Raw genomic sequence first — 21,033 nt, 5'->3', positions numbered from 1 at the left:
AATATACTGTACATTTAATTAATCATGTCCTAGAGTAGCTCATCTAATATACTGTACATTAATTAACCATGTCCTAGAGTAGCTCATCTAATATACTGTACATTTAATGAATCATGTCCTAGAGTAACTCATCTAATATACTGTACATTTAATTAAACATGTTCTCTAGTAGCTCATCTAATGTACTGAAACATGTGTGCATGAATCTGATCATCTTGCCAACATTTGAAACATATCATTTCATACTTCAGATATGATGAGGTCAAGTTGGTTCTTACCTGCTGCAGAGCTGTCATGCTTCTTCCCACACGTCTTGGTCTCCTGTTTGAAGGAGTTCTCGTCGTCTGCGTCCCCATCCCCCCACCAAGATGGCTGTCCATACAGAGGTGTTCCCCGGTGCGATGCTGCTATGTCCCCTATAACACAAACACAAGAGGTTTCACACAATTTAGATTTAATGTATGACATTCGTCAAGGGGTGTTTGACAAGATAAATGAATTAAGTCAATTGATACAGTAACTGGCCAGTAGTTACTGTGACTGTTCCGGAGCAGCTGCACTGTGTCTTTTTGTAAGGGGTGCGACCTGGCGGCAGAGAAGTCAGACGCAGGAGAATAACTGTTTCCAACAGCGCAGTTTCTTAACAAAACCTACCAGAAAACAGAATAATAAAATAAATGGGTCCATAACCCAGCACACACCAGGACAGACGTTCACAAACACTACAATAAACAATCACCCACAAGGACATGATGGGGAACAGAGGGGTAAATACACACCAGGACAGACAAGCACAAACACTACAATAAACAATCACCCACAAGGACATGAGGGGGAACAGAGGGGTAAATACACACCAGGACAGACGAGCACAAACACTTACAATAAACAATCACCCACAAGGACATGAGGGGGAACAGAGGGGTAAATACACAACATGTAATTGATGGGATTGGAAGTAGGTGTGATGGAAGACAAGACAAAACCAATGGAAAATGAAAAGACGATCAGCAATGGCTTGAAGGCCGGCGACTTCGACTGCCGAACGCCGCCCGAACAAGAAGAGGGACCAACTTCGGGCTGCAGTGTAAGCAAGCACTGACTTTTCATATGAAGAAAACCCAAATAATGCACTAATTGCAGTGTGCATTCACAGAGGACTGTGTTCAAAATGCATATATGCCTTTTATTGCTACAAGATTAGTGACGAGCCTATCAATGCTGCAAGATTGGTGAGGAGTTTTGCCTGCCTGCATAACATCTCCAGTTAACCTATGGTGGTGTGCTGCAGAGAGGAAAGGGAACATACAGTCTGACTGCAGAGAGGAAAGGGAACATACAGTAATTGTCTGACTGCAGAGAGGAAAGGGAACATACAGTAATTGTCTGACTGCAGAGAGGAAAGGGAACATACAGTAATTGTCTGACTGCAGAGAGGAAAGGGAACATACAGTCTGACTGCAGAGAGGAAAGGGAACATACAGTAATTGTCTGACTGCAGAGAGGAAAGGGAACATACAGTAATTGTCTGACTGCAGAGAGGAAAGGGAACATACAGTAAGAGAGGAAAGGGAACATTGTCTGACTGCAGAGAGGAAAGGGAACATACAGTAATGTCTGACTGCAGAGAGGAAAGGGAACATACAGTAATTGTCTGACTGCAGAGAGGAAAGGGAACATACAGTACTGCAGAGAGGAAAGGGAACATTGTCTGACTGCAGAGAGGAAAGGGAACATACAGTAATTGTCTGACTGCAGAGAGGAAAGGGAACATACAGTAATTGTCTGACTGCAGAGAGGAAAGGGAACATACAGTAATTGTCTGACTGCAGAGAGGAAAGGGAACATACAGTAATTGTCTGACTGCAGAGAGGAAAGGGAACATACAGTAATTGTCTGACTGCAGAGAGGAAAGGGAACATACAGTAATTGTCTGACTGCAGAGAGGAAAGGGAACATACAGTAATTGTCTGACTGCAGAGAGGAAAGGGAACATACAGTCTGACTGCAGAGAGGAAAGGGAACATACAGTAATTGTCTGACTGCAGAGAGGAAAGGGAACATACAGTCTGACTGCAGAGAGGAAAGGGAACATACAGTAATTGTCTGACTGCAGAGAGGAAAGGGAACATAAGGTGACTGTCTGACTGCAGAGAGGAAAGGGAACATACAGTAATTGTCTGACTGCAGAGAGAAAGGGAACATACAGTCTGACTGACTGTCTGACTGCAGAGGAAAGGGAACATACGGTGACTATCTGACTGCAGAGAGGAAAGGGAACATACAGTCTGACTGCAGAGAGGAAAGGGAACATACAGTAATTGTCTGACTGCAGAGAGGAAAGGGAACATACAGTCTGACTGCAGAGAGGAAAGGGAACATACAGTAATTGTCTGACTGCAGAGAGGAAAGGGAACATAAGGTGACTGTCTGACTGCAGAGAGGAAAGGGAACATACAGTAATTGTCTGACTGCAGAGAGGAAAGGGAACATACAGTCTCACTGCAGAGAGGAAAGGGAACATACAGTAATTGTCTGACTGCAGAGAGGAAAGGGAACATAAGGTGACTGTCTGACTGCAGAGAGGAAAGGGAACATACAGTAATTGTCTGACTGCAGAGAGGAAAGGGAACATACAGTAATTGTCTGACTGCAGAGAGGAAAGGGAACATAAGGTGACTGTCTGACTGCAGAGAGGAAAGGGAACATACAGTAATTGTCTGACTGCAGAGAGGAAAGGGAACATACAGTAATTGTCTGACTGCAGAGAGGAAAGGGAACATACAGTAATTGTCTGACTGCAGAGAGGAAAGGGAACATACAGTAATTGTCTGACTGCAGAGAGGAAAGGGAACATACAGTAATTGTCTGACTGCAGAGAGGAATGGGAACATACAGTAATTGTCTGACTGCAGAGAGGAATGGGAACATACAGTAATTGTCTGACTGCAGAGAGGAAAGGGAACATACAGTCTGACTGCAGAGAGGAAAGGGAACATACAGTAATTGTCTGACTGCAGAGAGGAAAGGGAACATACAGTAATTGTCTGACTGCAGAGAGGAAAGGGAACATACAGTAATTGTCTGACTGCAGAGAGGAAAGGGAACATACAGTAATTGTCTGACTGCAGAGAGGAAAGGGAACATACAGTAATTGTCTGACTGCAGAGAGGAAAGGGAACATACAGTCTGACTGCAGAGAGGAAAGGGAACATAAGGTGACTGTCTGACTGCAGAGAGGAAAGGGAACATACAGTCTGACTGCAGAGAGGAAAGGGAACATACAGTCTCACTGCAGAGAGGAAAGGGAACATACAGTAATTGTCTGACTGCAGAGAGGAAAGGGAACATACAGTAATTGTCTGACTGCAGAGAGGAAAGGGAACATACAGTAATTGTCTGACTGCAGAGAGGAAAGGGAACATACAGTAATTGTCTGACTGCAGAGAGGAAAGGGAACATAAGGTGACTGTCTGACTGCAGAGAGGAAAGGGAACATACGGTAACTGTCTGACTGCAGAGAGGAAAGGGAACATACAGTCTGACTGCAGAGAGGAAAGGGAACATACAGGCTGACTGCAGAGAGGAAAGGGAACATACAGTAATTGTCTGACTGCAGAGAGGAAAGGGAACATAAGGTGACTGTCTGACTGCAGAGAGGAAAGGGAACATACGGTGACTGTCTGACTGCAGAGAGGAAAGGGAACATACAGTCTGACTGCAGAGTGGAAAGGGAACATACAGTCTGACTGCAGAGAGGAAAGGGAACATACAGTCTGACTGCAGAGAGGAAAGGGAACATACAGTAATTGTCTGACTGCAGAGAGGAAAGGGAACATACAGTCTGACTGCAGAGAGGAAAGGGAACATACAGTCTGACTGCAGAGAGGAAAGGGAACATACAGTCTGACTGCAGAGAGGAAAGGGAACATACAGTCTGACTGCAGAGAGGAAAGGGAACATACAGTCTGACTGCAGAGAGGAAAGGGAACATACAGTCTGACTGCAGAGAGGAAAGGGAACATACAGTAATTGTCTGACTGCAGAGAGGAAAGGGAACATACAGTCTGACTGCAGAGAGGAAAGGGAACATAAGGTGACTGTCTGACTGCAGAGAGGAAAGGGAACATACGGTGACTGTCTGACTGCAGAGAGGAAAGAGAACATACAGTCTGACTGCAGAGAGGAAAGGGAACATACAGTCTGACTGCAGAGAGGAAAGGGAACATACAGTCTGACTGCAGAGAGGAAAGGGAACATACAGTCTGACTGCAGAGAGGAAAGGGAACATACAGTCTGACTGCAGAGAGGAAAGGGAACATACAGTCTGACTGCAGAGAGGAAAGGGAACATAAGGTGACTGTCTGACTGCAGAGAGGAAAGGGAACATACAGTGACTGGCTGTCTGTGAATCAGTGGGGGGAATAATACATTAGCATTAAAAGGACAATTAGCAGGCTTCAATATCCAGGTGGTAGAGAAGCCGACAAGGAGGAACACATGTAAACGCTTCCCGCCTCCTATTTTGTAATGGTTGTCGAGTAATAAAGGAGACATATGGGTGGACGTGGCTCCCCCTATCATTACAGGCCCTCTGCTGAAGGCCCTCACTGCAGATGCTGTAATTAAACACATAATGGGTGGCAAGCCGGGTTAAATGTAATGTTGGTACACTGGACTTATGTGTTAAGCCTGATGCCCCATATGACAGTGTTAGAACATCTGTTGTTTTGATCCTGATACTATGGACCAGGGTTCCTTAACTGGCGGACCGCGGGTGGTTTACGTTTCTGAGCAAAAGAAATAATGTATATATGCAGTACTACTCAAAAGTTTGGACACACCTACTCATTCAAGGGTTTTTCTTCATTTCTACCATTTTCTACTTTTGACTTCCGGCGCCGACAGAGATGGCCGCCTCGCTTCGCGTTCCTAGGAAACTATGCAGTTTTTTGTTTTTTTACGTGTTATTTCTTACACTAGTACCCCAGGTCATCTTAGGTTTCTTTACATACAGCCGACAAGAACTACTGAATATAAGATCAGCGTCAACTCACCATCAGTACGACCAAGAATATGTTTTTCGCGATGCGGATCCTGAGTTCTGCCTTACAACCAGTGTAACCGAGTGGATCACATGCAGCGACCAAAAAAAAAAAAAAAAACGACTCAGAAAAAGAGGGAAACGAAGCGGTCTTCTGGTCAGACTCCGGAGACGGGCACATCGTGCACCACTCCCCAGCATTCTTCTTGCCAATGTCCAGTCTCTTGACAACAAGGTTGATGAAATCCGAGCAAAGGTAGCATTCCAGAGGGACATCAGAGACTGTAACGTTCTCTGCTTCACGGAAACATGGCTCACTGGAGAGACGCAATCCGAAGCGGTGCAGCCAGCGGGTTTCTCCACGCATCGCGCGGACAGAAACAAACATCTCTCTGGTAAGAAGACGGGCGGGGGCGTATGCCTTATGGCCAACGTGACATGGTGTGATGAAGGAAACATACAGGAACTCAAATCCTTCTGTTCACCTGATTTAGAATTCCTCACAATCAAATGTAGACCGCATTATCTACCAAGAGAATTCTCTTCGATTATAATCACAGCCGTATATATCCCCCAAGCAGACACATCGATGGCTCTGAACGAACTTTATTTAACTCTCTGCAAACTGGAAACGATTTATCCGGAGGCTGCATTCATTGTAGCTGGGGATTTTAACAAGGCTAATCTGAAAACAAGACTCCCTAAATTTTATCAGCATATTGATTGCGCAACCAGGGGTGGAAAGACCCTGGATCATTGTTACTCTAACTTCCGCGACGCATATAAGGCCCTGCCCCGCCCCCTTTCGGAAAAGCTGACCACGACTCCATTTTGTTGATCCCTGCCTACAGACAGAAACTAAAACAAGAAGCTCCCACGCTGAGGTCTGTCCAACGCTGGTCCGACCAAGCTGACTCCACACTCCAAGACTGCTTCCATCACGTGGACTGCGAGATGTTTCGTATTGCGTCAGACAACAACATTGACGAATACGCTGATACGGTGTGCGAGTTCATTAGAACGTGCGTTGAAGATGTCGTTCCCATAGCAACGATTAAAACATTCCCTAACCAGAAACCGTGGATTGATGGCAGCATTCGTGTGAAACTGAAGGCACGAACCACTGCTTTTAATCAGGGCAAGGTGTCTGGTAACATGACTGAATACAAACAGTGCAGCTATTCCCTCCGCAAGGCTATCAAACAAGCTAAGCGCCAGTACAGAGACAAAGTAGAATCTCAATTCAACGGCTCAGACACAAGAGGTATGTGGCAGGGTCTACAATCAATCACGGACTACAGGAAGAAACCCAGCCCAGTCACGGACCAGGATGTCTTGCTCCCAGGCAGACTAAATAACTTTTTTGCCCGCTTTGAGGACAATACAGTGCCACTGACACGGCCTGCAACGGAATCATGCGGTCTCTCCTTCACTGCAGCCGAAGTGAGTAAGACATTTAAACGTGTTAACCCTCGCAAGGCTGCAGGCCCAGACGGCATCCCCAGCCGCGCCCTCAGAGCATGCGCAGACCAGCTGGCCGGTGTGTTTACGGACATATTCAACCAATCCCTATACCAGTCTGCTGTTCCCACATGCTTCAAGAGGGCCACCATTGTTCCTGTTCCCAAGAAAGCTAAGGTAACTGAGCTAAACGACTACCGCCCGTAGCACTCACATCCGTCATCATGAAGTGCTTTGAGAGACTAGTCAAGGACCATATCACCTCCACCCTACCTGACACCCTTGACCCACTCCAATTTGCTTACCGCCCAAATAGGTCCACAGACGATGCAATCTCAACCACACTGCACACTGCCCTAACCCATCTGGACAAGAGGAATACCTATGTGAGAATGCTGTTCATCGACTACAGCTCGGCATTCAACACCATAGTACCCTCCAAGCTCGTCATCAAGCTCGAGACCCTGGGTCTCGACCCCGCCCTGTGCAACTGGGTACTGGACTTCCTGACGGGCCGCCCCCAGGTGGTGAGGGTAGGCAACAACATCTCCTCCCCGCTGATCCTCAACACTGGGGCCCCACAAGGGTGCGTTCTGAGCCCCCTCCTGTACTCCCTGTTCACCCACGACTGCGTGGCCATGCACGCCTCCAACTCAATCATCAAGTTTGCGGACGACACAACAGTGGTAGGCTTGATTACCAACAACGACGAGACGGCCTACAGGGAGGAGGTGAGGGCCCTCGGAGTGTGGTGTCAGGAAAATAACCTCACACTCAACGTCAACAAAACTAAGGAGATGATTGTGGACTTCAGGAAACAGCAGAGGGAACACCCCCATCCACATCGATGGAACAGTAGTGGAGAGGGTAGCAAGTTTTAAGTTCCTCGGCATACACATCACAGACAAACTGAATTGGTCCACTCACACAGACAGCATCGTGAGGAAGGCGCAGCAGCGCCTCTTCAACCTCAGGAGGCTGAAGAAATTCGGCTTGTCACCAAAAGCACTCACAAACTTCTACAGATGCACAATCGAGAGCATCCTGGCGGGCTGTATCACCGCCTGGTATGGCAACTGCACCGCCCTCAACCGTAAGGCTCTCCAGAGGGTAGTGAGGTCTGCACAACGCATCACCGGGGGCAAACTACCTGCCCTCCAGGACACCTACACCACCCGATGCTACAGGAAGGCCATAAAGATCATCAAGGACATCAACCACCCGAGCCACTGCCTGTTCACCCCGCTGTCATCCAGAAGGTGAGGTCAGTACAGGTGCATCAAAGCTGGGACCGAGAGACTGAAAAACAGCTTCTATCTCAAGGCCATCAGACTGTTAAACAGCCACCACTAACATTGAGTGGCTACTGCCAACACACTGTCAATGACACTGACTCTACTCCAGCCACTTTAATCATGGGAATTGATGGGAAATTATGTAAATATATCACTAGCCACTTTAAACAATGCTACCTTATATAATGTTACTTACCCTACATTGTTCATCTCATATGCATACGTTGATACTGTACTCTATATCATCGACTGCATCCTTATGTAATACATGTATCACTAGCCACTTTAACTATGCCACTTGGTTTACATACTTATCTCATATGTATATACTGTACTCGATATCATCTACTGTATCTTGCCTATGCTGCTCTGTACCATCACTCATTCATATATCCTTATGTACATATTCTTTATCCCCTTACACTGTGTATAAGACAGTAGTTTTTTGGAATTGTTAGTTAGATTACTTGCTCGTTATTACTGCATTGTCGGAACTAGAAGCACAAGCATTTCGCTACACTCGCATTAACATCTGCTAACCATGTGTATGTGACAAATAAAATTTGATTTGATTTGATTTGATTTGATTAGTAGAATAATAGTGAATACATCAAAACTATGAAAAAACACAGATGGAATCATTTAGTAACCAAAACAGTGTTAAACAAATCAAAATATATTTCATATTTGAGATTCTTCAAAGTAGCCACCCTTTGCCTTGATGACAGCTTTGCACACTCTTGGCAATTTCTCAACCAGCATGAGGAATGCTTTTCCAACAGTCTTGAAGGAGTTCCCACATATTCTGAACACTTATTGGTTGCTTTTCCTTCACTCTGCAGTCCAACTCATCCCAAACCCTCTCAATTTGGTTAAGGTTTTTGTGATTTTGGATGCCAGGGCATCTGATGCAGCACTCCATCGCTCTCCTTCTTGGTCAAATAGCCCTTACACAGCCTGGAGGTGTGTTGGGTCATTTTCCTGTCTAAAAACAAATGATAGTGGGACTAAGCGCAAACCAGATGGGATGACGTATCGCTGCAGAATGCGGTGGTAGCCATGCTGGTTAAGTGTGCCTTGAATTTTTTATAAATTACTGACAGTGTCACCAGCCCATCACACCTCCTCCTCCATGCTTCATGGTGGGAACCATACATGCAGAGATCATCCGTTCACTTACTCTGCGTCTCACAAAGACACAGCGTTTGGGACCAAAAATCTCCAATTTGGACTCAGACAGACGAAAGGACAGATTTCAAATCAGATCTAATCAAATTGAATTAGTCAATGTGCCGAATACAACAGGTGCAGACCTGACAGTGACATGCTTACTTACGAGCCCATAACCAACAATACAGTTTTAAAAATACGGGCAAGAATAAGAAATAAAAGTAACAAGTAATTAAAGAGCAGCAGTAAATTAACACAAGCAAGACTATATACAGTTGAGGTAATATGTACATGTAAGTTATTAAAGTGACTATGCATAGATCAAATCAAATGTATTTATATAGCCCTGATATCAGCTGATATCTAAAAGTGCTGTACAGAAACCCAGCCTAAAACCCCAAACAGCAAGCAATGCAGGTGTAGAAACACGGTGGCTAGGACAAACTCCCTAGAAAGGCCAAAACCTAGGAAGAAACCTAGAGAGGAACCAGGCTATGTGGGGTGGCCAGTCCTCTTCTGGCTGTGCCGGGTGGAGATTATAACAGAACATGGCCAAGATGTTCAAATGTTCATAAATGACCGAAACATATTCCAGTCTGTGCTAGCAAAACAGTCCTGAAGCGTAGCATCTGCTTTATCTGACAACTTTTTTATTGATCTAGTCACTGGTGCTTCTTGCTTTAGGTTTTGCTTGTAAGCAGGAATCAGGAGGATACAATTATGGTCAGATTTGCCAAATGGAGGGCATGGTATGAATGGCTTTGTATGCGTCTCTGTGTGTGGAGTAAAGGTGGTTCATAGTTGATTTCCCTCTGGTTGTACATTTAACATGCTGATAGAAATTTGGTAAAACAGATTTAAGTTTAAAGTCCCCGGGCTACTAGGAGCGCCGCCTCTGGGTGAGCGTTTTCTTGTTTACTTATGGTAGAATACAACTCATTCAATGCTGTCTTAGTGCCAGCCTCAATCTGTGGTGGTATGTAAAAAGCTATGAAAAATACGTGGTCTACAGCTTATCATGAGATACTCTGCCTCAGGCGAGCAATAGCTTGAGACTTCCTTAGATATCGTGCACCAGCTGTTGTTTACAAAAATAGATAGTCTGCCGCCCCTTGTCTTACCAGACGCCGCTGTTCTATCCTGCCGGTACAGCGTATCACCAGCCAGCTGTATGTTGATAGTGTCGTCATTCAGCCACGATTTCGTGAAACATAAGATATCACAGTTTTGAATGTCCGGTTGGTAGTTTAATCTTCTGCATAGGTAATCTATTTTATTCTCCAAAGAATTCACGTTTGCAAACAGAATGGAAGTAAGTGGAGGTTTATTCGATCAGCTACGAATTCACAGAAGGCAGCCCGCCCCTTGGCTCCATTTGCTCTGCCTCCTCTTCACGCAAATCACGGGGATCTGGGCCTGTTCCCGAGAAAGCAGTATATCGTTTGCGTCGGGATTGTTAGGGATTGTTAAAAAAGGATTCTGCCAGTCCGTGGTGAGTAATCGCAGTCCTGATGTCCAGAAGTTATTGTCGGTCAGAAGAGACAGTAGCGGCAACATCATGTACAAAATAAGTAAAAAAATAAGTCACAAACAACGCAAATAAACAAATAAAAAAAACACAATCGGTAAAACATCCGCCTTCCTCTCCAGCGCCAGATTTCCACCAGTCTCATGTCCATTACTCGTGTTTCTTGGCCCAAGCAAGTTTCTTCTTATTACTGGTGTCCTTAGTAGTGGTTTCTTTGCAGAAATTCGACCATAAAGGCCTGGTTCACGCGCTATCCTCTGAACAGTTGATGTTGAGATGTGTCTGTTACTTGAACTCTGTCAAACATTTATTTGGGCTGCAATCTGATGTGCAGTTAACTACAATTAACGTATACTGTGCATCAGAGATAACTCTGGGTCTTCCATTTCTGCATGATGGTTATTGCAATTGCACTTTCAAAGTTTTTGAAATTTTCCAGATTGACTGACCTTCAAGTCTTAAAGTAATGATGGACTGTCATTTCTCTTTGGTTATTTGAGCTCTTCTTGCCATAATATGCACTTGGTCTTTTACCAAATAGGGCTATCTTCAGAAAATAAATTGTAGACCTCCACAAGCCTGGTTCATCCTTAGGAGCAATTTCCAAATGCCTGAAGGTACCATGTTCATCTGTACAAACAATAGTACGCAAGTATAAACACCATGGGACCACGCAGCCGTCATACCGCTCAGAAGGTGGCGCGTTCGGTCTCCTAGAGATGAACGTACTTTGGTGTGAAAAGTGCAATCAATCCCAGAACAACAGCAAAGGACCTTGAAGATGCTGGAGGAAACGGATACAAAAGTATCTATATCCACAATAAAACGAGTCCTATATCGACATAACCTGAAAGGCCGCTCAGCAAGGAAGAAGCCACTAATCCAAAACCGCCATTAAACAAGCCAGACTACGGTTTGAAACTGCACATGGGGACAAAGATCGTACTTTTTGGAGAAATGTCCTCTGCTCTGATGAAACAAAAATAGAACTGTTTGGCCATAATGACCATCATTATGTTTGGAGGAAAAGGGGGAGGCTTGCAAGCCGAAGAACACCATCCCAACCGTGAAGCACGGGGTGGCAGCATCATGTTGTGGGGATGCTTTGCTGCAGGAGGGACTGGTGCACTTCACAAAATAGATGGCATCACGAGGTAGGAAAATGATGTGGATATATTGAAGCAACATCTCAAAACATCAGTTAAAGTTAAAGTTTGATCGCAAATGGGTCTTCCAAATGAACAATGACCCCAAGCATACTTCCAAAGTTGTGGCAAAATGGCTTAAGGACAACAGAGTCAAGGTATTGGAGTCGCCATCACAAAGCCCTGACCTCAATCCATAGAAAATGTGTGGGCAGAACTGAAAAAGCGTGTGCGAGCAAGGAGGCCTACAAACCTGATTCAATTACACCAGCTCTGTCAGGAGGAATGGGCCAAAATTCCCCCAATTTATTGTGGGAAGCTTGTGGAAGGCTACCCAAAACGTTTGACTCAAGTTAAATAATTTAAAGGCAATGCTACCAAATACCAATTGTGTGTATGTAAACTTCTGACCCACTGGGAATGTGATAAAATAAATAAAAGCTGAAATAAATCATTCTCTATACAATTATTTTGACATTTCACATTCTTAAAGTAAAGTGGTGATGACATGATGACTCCTTGCTGTCCCCAGTCCACCTGGCCATGCTGCTGCTCCAGTTTCAACTTCCACCTGACTGTGCTGCTGCTCCAGTTTCAACTGTTCTGCCTTATTATTATTCGACCATGCTGGTCATTTATGAACATTTGAACATCTTGGCCATGTTCTGTTATAATCTCCACCCGGCACAGCCAGAAGAGGACTGGCCACCCCACATAGCCTGGTTCCTCTCTAGGTTTCTTCCTAGGTTTTGGCCTTTCTAGGGAGTTTTTCCTAGCCACCGTGCTTCTACACCTGCATTGCTTGCTGTTTGGGGTTTTAGGCTGGGTTTCTGTACAGCACTTTGAGATATCAGCTGATGTACGAAGGGCTATATAAATAAATTTGATTTGATTTTGATTTGATACTAACTGACCTAAAACAGGGAATTTGTACTAGGATTAAATGTCAGGAATTGTGAAAAACTGAGTTTAAATGTATATGTAAACGTCTGACCAACTGTATATGTTTGTAAAATATTATATCTGTTTTGGCTTCTTGCAGTCAAATTGCAGTCTTCAAATGTTCTGTAATTTTCCAGCCCCCTGATCATCTGCTCAATAAAATCAGCCCGTGGCTAAATCTCGTTGGTGATCCCTGGTCTAGGGACGATGGCCATGGCTAAAGTAAAAAATGAAGGACATCCTCTCATTTATCAGAAAAACGACTCCATCCATAGGGACCAAACCGTTTCCCTTAAATGTTAGTCATTTAGCAGATGCTTTTATCCTGAGCGATTTACTAGAGAAATTAGGATTAAGTGTTTTGCTCAAGGGCACATCGACCAATTTTTCACCTAGTCAGCTCAGGGATTCGAACCAGCGACTAGGGTTTTCCCCAAAGAATGTAAGAGGGCACTGCGCCAACTTGTAGACTGGCTGCACCACTTTATTTGTTATAATTTAAGTAATTATTGAAATGGCAGTTTCAAGTGTTAAAAAACGCAAAAATCTCTAAGGCACTGCCCACCCACGCTGTACTCAGCAGTACCAGATTGTTAAAATATCATGGAGAAGACCCTGAGCAATATTTCAGTTATTGGCCCAACACTCTTAACCGCTAGGCTACCTGTCCACCCACGCTGTACTCAGCAGTACCAGATTGTTAAATATCATGGAGAAGACCCTGAGCAATATTTCAGTTACTGGCCCAACACTCTTAAACGCTAGGCTACCTGTCCACCCACGCTGTACTCAGCAGTACCAGATTGTTAAAATATCATGGAGAAGACCCTGAGCAATATTTCAGTTACTGGCCCAACACTCTTAACCGCTAGGCTACCTGTCCACCCACGCTGTACTCAGCAGTACCAGATTGTTAAATATCATGGAGAAGACCCTGAGCAATATTTCAGTTATTGGCCCAACACTCTTAACCGGTAGGCTACCTGCCACCCCAACGCATAGCAAAAGAACACTCTGTGTTCCTAATGTAATGACAATGAACCATGTACTGTATGTCACAATCCAAAAGCCCTGTTAAAGTCTTGTGCCATCTGTAATACAGTAGCTATTCAACTCCCACAGCTGTACCATCTACTGTAAGAGATACTAAACCGCTATCCACACCAACACCAGCATAAACTCTCCCCCAGCTGAGTGACTTGACGATAGTGCGTAAACGATGCAAGTGTAGGAGACATTCTCCCTGTCAGCTACACAGGGAGAGACAGGAGCAGCTGCAACCACTCTGCTGCATCCTGTAGATAAATATAGCTCTTTCCCACTGGGCAGACACTTGTTGAATCAATGTTGTTTATGCGTCATTTCAATGAAATTACGTTGAACCAACGTGAAATAGACGTTTAATTGACATCTTTGCCCAGTGGCTACTGATAGTGGGACCAGGAGCATGCTGGGCTGGCTCATCAGATAAGACACCCAAGTGGTACAGGACAGTAGCTCAGATTAGTGTGATGTTTTTAGTGACAATGTGTTATTTAAACACCTGTCCTAAACCCTCACTCTTTTATTACAGTCAATAGATAAACAGACAAGCCCCCATAAGAGACAGGCAGTGAAAGGTTTATTAGTCTTTTAGATGACTGGTGGTCCATACAAGTGTATCACTGTCCAATCTATGGTAGGATCAGGACATTCATTGCTTACTTATTCAGAATACGGACTCTAAAATGCTATTGTTATAAAAATGGAATTATGAATCTAGTCACAACTTGGATGCAGATATTGCTTATTTCCAAATACTGTGTCATGATTGAAAATCAAAACTGAAATATCCCATTCATTATTTCCCTGAAATGACTGGGTCATACTGTACAACATACATGCAATCTCTTATATGTGCTTCCTGCTCTCACCTGCCATCTTGTCATCTCCCTGGTGTGAATCAGCAGGTTTGGCCGATGGCTCCATGGTGGTCCCCTCGGCTGCCTTGGTCTCGGCTGGTCTGGGGGTCTTAGCGGGGGACTTAGTGGGCTCACCGTTGAAGTGCTTCTTAGTCAGCTGGAGCTGGCTGGTGAACTTCTCATGCTGATGGAGGGAGGTAGGGATGGAGTGATGGAGAAAGAAAGTGGAACACCGTCAGAGCCAAAAATATCATTTTTCATCTAATGCTGACACACACAGCTTAAAGTTATATTTGCATGGGGCAAGATAAAATCTTATGAACCTACAGTGCCTTCAGAAAGTATGCATACCCCTTGACTTATTCCACATTTTGTTGTGTTACAGCCTGTATTCAAAATGGAACATTTTTCTCACCCGTCTACACACAATACCCCATAATGACAAAGTGAAAATATGTTTTTAGATTTTTTGGGGGGGCAAATGTATTGAAAATATCTAATTTACATAAGTATTCACACCCCTGAGTCAATACTTTGCAGAAGCACCTTTGGCAGTGATTACAGCTGTGAGCTTTAAATCTCTAAGAGCTTTCCACACCTGGATTATGCAACATTTGCCCATTATTATTTTAAAATTCTTCAAGTTCTGTGAAATTGGTTGTTGGTCATTGCTAGACAACCATTTAAGTATTGCCATAGATTTTCAAATAGATTTAAGTCAAAACTGTAACTCGGCCATTTAAAAACATTCACTGTCTTCTTGGTAAGCAACTCCAGTTTAGTTTTGGCCTTGTGTTTAAAGTTATTGTTCTGCTGAAGGGTGAATTCATCTCCCAGTGTCTGGTGGAAAGCAGACTGAACCAGGTTTTCCTCTAGGATTTTGCCTGTGCTTAGCTCCATTACGTTTGTTTTTTTATCCTGAAAAACTCCAGTCCTTAAGGATTACTCGATGCTTGAAATTTGAAGAGTGGTACTCAGTAATATGCTGTAATGGATTTGCCCCAAATATAATATTTTGCATTCAGGACAAAAAGTGAATTGCTTTGCCACATTCTGTGCAGTATTACTTTAGTGCCAAGTTGCAAACAGGATGCAGTTATGGAATATTTTCAGTTTTCTCCTATCACAGCCATTAAACTCTGTAGCTGTTTTAAAGTCACCATTGTTCACATGGTTTAATCCTTGAGCAGTTTCCTTTCACTCCGGCAACTGAGTTAGGAAGAACGCCTGTACCTTTGTACTGACTGGGTATATTGATACACCATCCAAAGTGTAATTAATAACTTTACCATGTAATTAATAAAGTTTTACCCATCAATAGGTCACCTTCTTTGTGAGGCATTGGAAAATGTCCCTGGGGTACAGAGATGAGGTAGTCATTCAAAAATCATGTTAAACACTATTATTGCACACAGAATGAGTCCATGCAACTTATTATGTGACTTGTTAAACACATTTTTACTCCTGAACTTATTTAGGCTTGTCATAACAAAGGGGTTGAATACTTATTGACTCAAGACCTTTTGCTTTTCATTTTTTATTAATTGGTAAAAATGTCAAGACATAATTTCACTTCCACTTTGGGATTATAGGGTATTGTCTATACGCCAGTGACCAAAAATCTAAATTTAATCCATTTTAAATTCAGGCTGTAAAACACAACAACATTTTGAAAAAATTGAGGGGTGTGAATCCTTTCTGAAGACCCTGTACTTACAGACACTGTGTTATACTATGGTATAACTGTTGCTATTTTATATTTAGCAGACATTAGCACCCCAGATAGCCCTGATATTGAGTACAACATAGATATTCTGATATACAGCACCTTCAAACAGTATTCACACCCTTTCCACATTCTGATGTGTTACAAAGTGGGAAAAGGTTACATACACTACCGTTCAAAAGTTTGGAGTCACTTAGAAATGTCCTTGTTTTCCATGAAAACATATATAAAAGGAGATGCTAAATGAATAGAAATTATAATAAAGACATTGACAAGGTTATAAATAATGATTTTTTAATTGAAATAATAATTGTGTCCTTCAAACTTTGCTTTCGCCAAAGAATCCTCCATTTGCATCAATTACAGCCTTGCAGACCTTTGGCATTCTAGTTGTCAATTTGTTGAGGTAATCTGAAGAGATTTCATCCCATGCTTCCTGAAGCACCTCCAACAAGTTGGATTGGCTTGATGGGCACATCTTATGTACCATATGATCAACGTGCTCCCACAACAGCTCAATAGGGTTGAGATCCGGTGACTGTGCTGGCCACTCTATTATAGACAGAATACCAGCTGACTGCTTCTTCCCTAAATAGTTTTTGCATAGATTGGAGTTTGGAACTGTGCTCCAATAAAGCGTCATCCACAGGGTATGGCATGGCGTTGCAAAATGGAGTGATAGCCTTCCTTCTATAAGAGACCTTTTACCCTGTACAAATCTCCCACTTTACCACCACCAAAGCACCCCCAGACCATCATCTTGCCTCCACCATGCCTGACAGATGGCTTCAAGCACTCTTCCAGAATCTTATAATTTTCTCTGCTTCTCACAAATGTTCTTCTTTGTGATCCTAACACCTCAAACTTATATTAGTCTGTCCAAAACACTTGTTTCCAATTTTCCTCTGTCCAGTGTCTGTGTTCTTTTGCCCAGCTTCAACTTTTATTTTTATTGGCCAGTCTGAGATATGGCTTTTCATTGCAACTCTGCCTAGAAGGCCAGCATCCTGGAGTTGCCTCTTCACGGTTGACGTTGAGACGGGTGTTTTGTGGGTACTTTTTAATGAAACTACTAGTTGAGGACTTGTGAGGTGTCTGTTTCTCAAACTAGATACTCTAATGTACTTGTCCTCTTGCTCAGTTGTGCACCGGGGCCTCCAACTCCTCTTTCTATTCTGGTTAGCGCCAGTTTGCGCTGTTCTGTGAAGGGGGTAGTACACAGCTTTGGACGAAATCTTCAGTTTCATGGTAATTTCTCGCATGGAATAGCCTTCATTTCTCAGAACAAGAATAGACTGACGAGTTTCAGAAGAAAGGTATTTGCTTCTGGCCATTTTGAGCCTGTAATCGAACCAACAAATTCTGATGCTCCAGATACTCAACTAGTCTAAAGAAGGGCAGTTGAATTGCTTCTTTAATCTGCACAACAGTTTTCAGCTGTGCTAACATAATTGCAAAATGATTTTCTAATGATCAATTAGCCTTTTAAATGATAAACTTGGATTAGTTAACACAACGTGCTATTGGAACACAAGAGTGATGGTTGCTGATAATGGGCCTCTGTACGCCTATGTAGATAATACATAAAAATCTGTTGTTTCCAGCTACAATAGTCAGTTACAACATTAACAATGTCTGCACTGTATTTCTGATCAATTTGATGTTTTTTTAATGGATAAAAAAAAGCTTTTCTTTCAAAAACAAGGACATTTCTAAATAGTGTACATTCTATCCCAGTACAACATGTAAAGGGCTGTATGTACTGTGTAGTGTCCTACCTGAAGAGCCTCATCTGGGACAGTCATCTCCTCACGCACCACCGTGAACAGGTTGATATGTGGAGCAGGTTAAGGGAATACACTTTCACACTGTTTGCATCGATCCTCACAGCCACTTCATTATACACAACAGTCAGGCCGAAGCCACAGCGGATGACAGTTTGACACGTGCAGATTATACAGCTTGACAAATGATCAGTGGACGAGAGCAATGAAGTGAACAGATGCCTCATGTAAGGTTATTTAAATTGCAGTAATGTTGTGTCATTCAAATGTTGAGGACTGAATGATTGAAAGGATATCATATCCAAACCTCAGCTTGTCATTAATCTTTAATGTGACATACGTCTGCTCCTGAATTCGGACATCATTCACAAATGTCTGTGTGGAGAGAAAAGAGGGAAAACCTGTTTGTAAGTTATAAATAGCACATTATAAATGCACTGCCCTCCGCCTCTCTCCAGTGCCAGGCGTGCCAGCCCAGTTCTCATTGCTTAAAACCCTTGTGGCTCAGACTTAAGTTACATAATGAATTTAGGGAAACTGTTCCCTGCAAAAGTCATTTCAGGCTACATTTAAACCAGAATACATTGCCTTTCATTCTCAGTTACAAATCACCACAAACCTGCAGACAACAGGTGATGGCGAGAAACTGGATTAGGGTTGTATTACACCGGTACTGTAAAAATCTTAAGTAAATGTGATTTCTGTCTTTCTTGCAGGTCTCTCCAACCCCCCATAAGAACCAGCCATTGTGCCATTATAAAAGGAAAGACAGCGCCTTAAATAATCAGGTGATGTGAAAAATGTCCCACACTGCAGCCAGAGACATTGAATCAGCTGATGGGGTCTGTTTATGGAAGGTATGTCAGATGATGGGGTGCAGAGCGGGGCAAGGAAAACATTGGCAGCTCTGGCCTCACTGACCAAGCATTTTCAATCATCACTGCCAGCGATTAAGTTTCCTGACTCTGTGCCGGTCTCTGTCTGACCTCTAAATAGTGTGACAGAACTTGATGAAAGGGACAAGAGGTACTTTGATCTACCTGGGTCCTTCATGGAGAGCATAGAAATAAAAATCAAACTTTTTTAGAGTCACAAGTCCAGTTTAAAGTCACTCTAAAAGAGAAGAACCACATTGTGTAATATAAGTGTTAGCTGAAAGGTGGTTGCAGTGTCTAATTAGAAGATACAGTTATGACTGTAGGCTAGCTGTGGTTGCTATCCGGATTTATCAAAACAGAGTCCTGGACAAATAGATTGAACATACACTGTTGACTTCTCTTATGAATCAAAAATGTATCCTCAAGATGAGTAAGATGTGCAGGGCATTCAGTAGTCAGGCTCTGATTGGCCCATCATGTGATGTAGATCCATCCTAAAGATGAGTAAGATGTGCAGGGCATTCAGTAGTCACTTCCTGATTGGCCCAGCATGTGATGTAGATCCATCCTAAAGATGAGTAAGATGTGCAGGGCATTCAGTAGTCACTTCCTGATTGGCCCAGCATGTGATGTAGATCCATCCTAAAGATGAGTAAGATGTGCAGGGCATTCAGTAGTCACTTCCTGATTGGCCCAGCATGTGATGTAGATGCATTCTAAGATTTATTTTGTATTTTTTTATTTCACCTTTATTTAACCAGGTAGGCCAGTTGAGAACAAGTTCTCATTTACAACTGTGACCTGGCCAAGATCAAGCAAAGCAGTGTGACACAAACAACACAGAGTTACACATGGAGTAAACAAACATACAGTCAATAACACAATAGAAATGTCTATATACAGTGTGTGCAAATGTAGCAAGATAAGGGAAGGAAGGCAATAAAAAGGCAGAATTGGCGAAATAATTACAATTTAGCAATTAAACACTGGAGCGATAGATGTGCAGAAGATGAATGCGTGAGCAGAGATACTGGGATCTAAAGGAGCAAAAAATATAAAAAATAACAACATGGGGATGAGGTAGTTGGGTGGGATATTTACAGATGGGCTGTGTACAGGTGCAATGATCGGTGATGCTCAGACAGCTGATGCTTAAAGTTAGTGAGGGAGATATAAGACTCCAGCTTCAGTGATTTTTGCAATTCGTTCCAGTCATTGGCAGCCCAGAACTGTAAGGAAAGGCAGCGAAACGAGGAGCTGGCTTTGGGGATGACCAGTGAAAAATACCTGCTGGAGCGCGTGCTACGGGTGGGTGCGGCTATGGTGACTAGTGACCTGAGATAAGGTGGGGCTTTACCTAGCAAAGACATATAAATGACCTGGAGCCAATGGGTTTGACGACGAATATGAAGCGAGGGCCAAACAACGAGAGCATACAGGTCGTAGTGATGGGGAGTATTGTCACGCCCTGACCGTAGATTGCTTTGTATGTTTCTATTTTTAGTTTGGTCAGGGAGTGATGTGGGTGGGTATTCTATGTTTGTTCTATGTTTGTATTTCTATGTGTTTGGCATGGTATGGTTCCCAATCAGAGGCAGCTGTCAATCGTTGTCTCTGATTGAGAACCATACTTAGGCAGCCTGGTTTCGCCCTTGAGTTGTGGGTAGTTGATTTCTGTTTTGTGTGTATTCACCTGACAGAACTGTTTCGTTCTCGTTATTCGTCGTGGTTATTTTGTTTATTGTTTAGTTTTGATTAAATTTACAACATGAACATTTACCACGCTGCACCTTGGTCCTCTCCTTCTTCCACCTACGACAATCGTTACAAGTATATGGGGTTTGGTGACAAAACTGATGGCACTGTGATAGAGGCTATTTTGTAAATGACATTGCCGAAGTCAAGGATGGGTAGGATAGTGAGTTTTAAGAGGAAAAGTTTGGCAGCCTGAGTGAAGGATGCCTTGTTGCGAAATAGGAAGCCAAATCTAGATTTAATTTTGGATTGGAGATGGTTAATGAGAGTCTGGAAAGAGAGTTTACAGTCCAACCAGACAACTAGGTATTTGTAGTTGTCCACACATTCTAAGTCAGAACCGTCCAGAGTAGTGATGCTAGTCGGGCGGGCAGGTGCGGGCAGCGATTGTTTGAAGAGCATGC

The 21,033-nt window shown here is 43.3% G+C and overlaps 1 protein-coding gene across 2 annotated transcripts in view; it reads right to left on the bottom strand.

Moving 5' to 3' along the window:
• Nucleotides 1–21,033, bottom strand: part of LOC112260028 (centrosomal protein of 170 kDa) — a 100,682-nt gene that overhangs the window by 49,644 nt on the left and 30,005 nt on the right. For both annotated transcript variants that reach the window (XM_042327304.1, XM_042327301.1), the window contains 4 exons: nt 18,293–18,371; nt 17,991–18,049; nt 14,499–14,670; nt 279–416 (listed from right to left, as the gene is read on the bottom strand). In XM_042327304.1, the coding sequence (XP_042183238.1) occupies nt 279–416; nt 14,499–14,670; nt 17,991–18,049; nt 18,293–18,371 (448 nt within the window). The remainder of the gene's footprint in view (nt 1–278; nt 417–14,498; nt 14,671–17,990; nt 18,050–18,292; nt 18,372–21,033) is intronic.

This window comes from Oncorhynchus tshawytscha, linkage group LG01 (genome assembly GCF_018296145.1).
Source record: "Oncorhynchus tshawytscha isolate Ot180627B linkage group LG01, Otsh_v2.0, whole genome shotgun sequence".
NCBI classification, from domain to species: domain Eukaryota; kingdom Metazoa; phylum Chordata; class Actinopteri; order Salmoniformes; family Salmonidae; genus Oncorhynchus; species Oncorhynchus tshawytscha.
The sequence above is the reverse complement of the archived record's forward strand: the minus strand, read 5'-3'. Positions and strand labels throughout refer to the sequence as shown.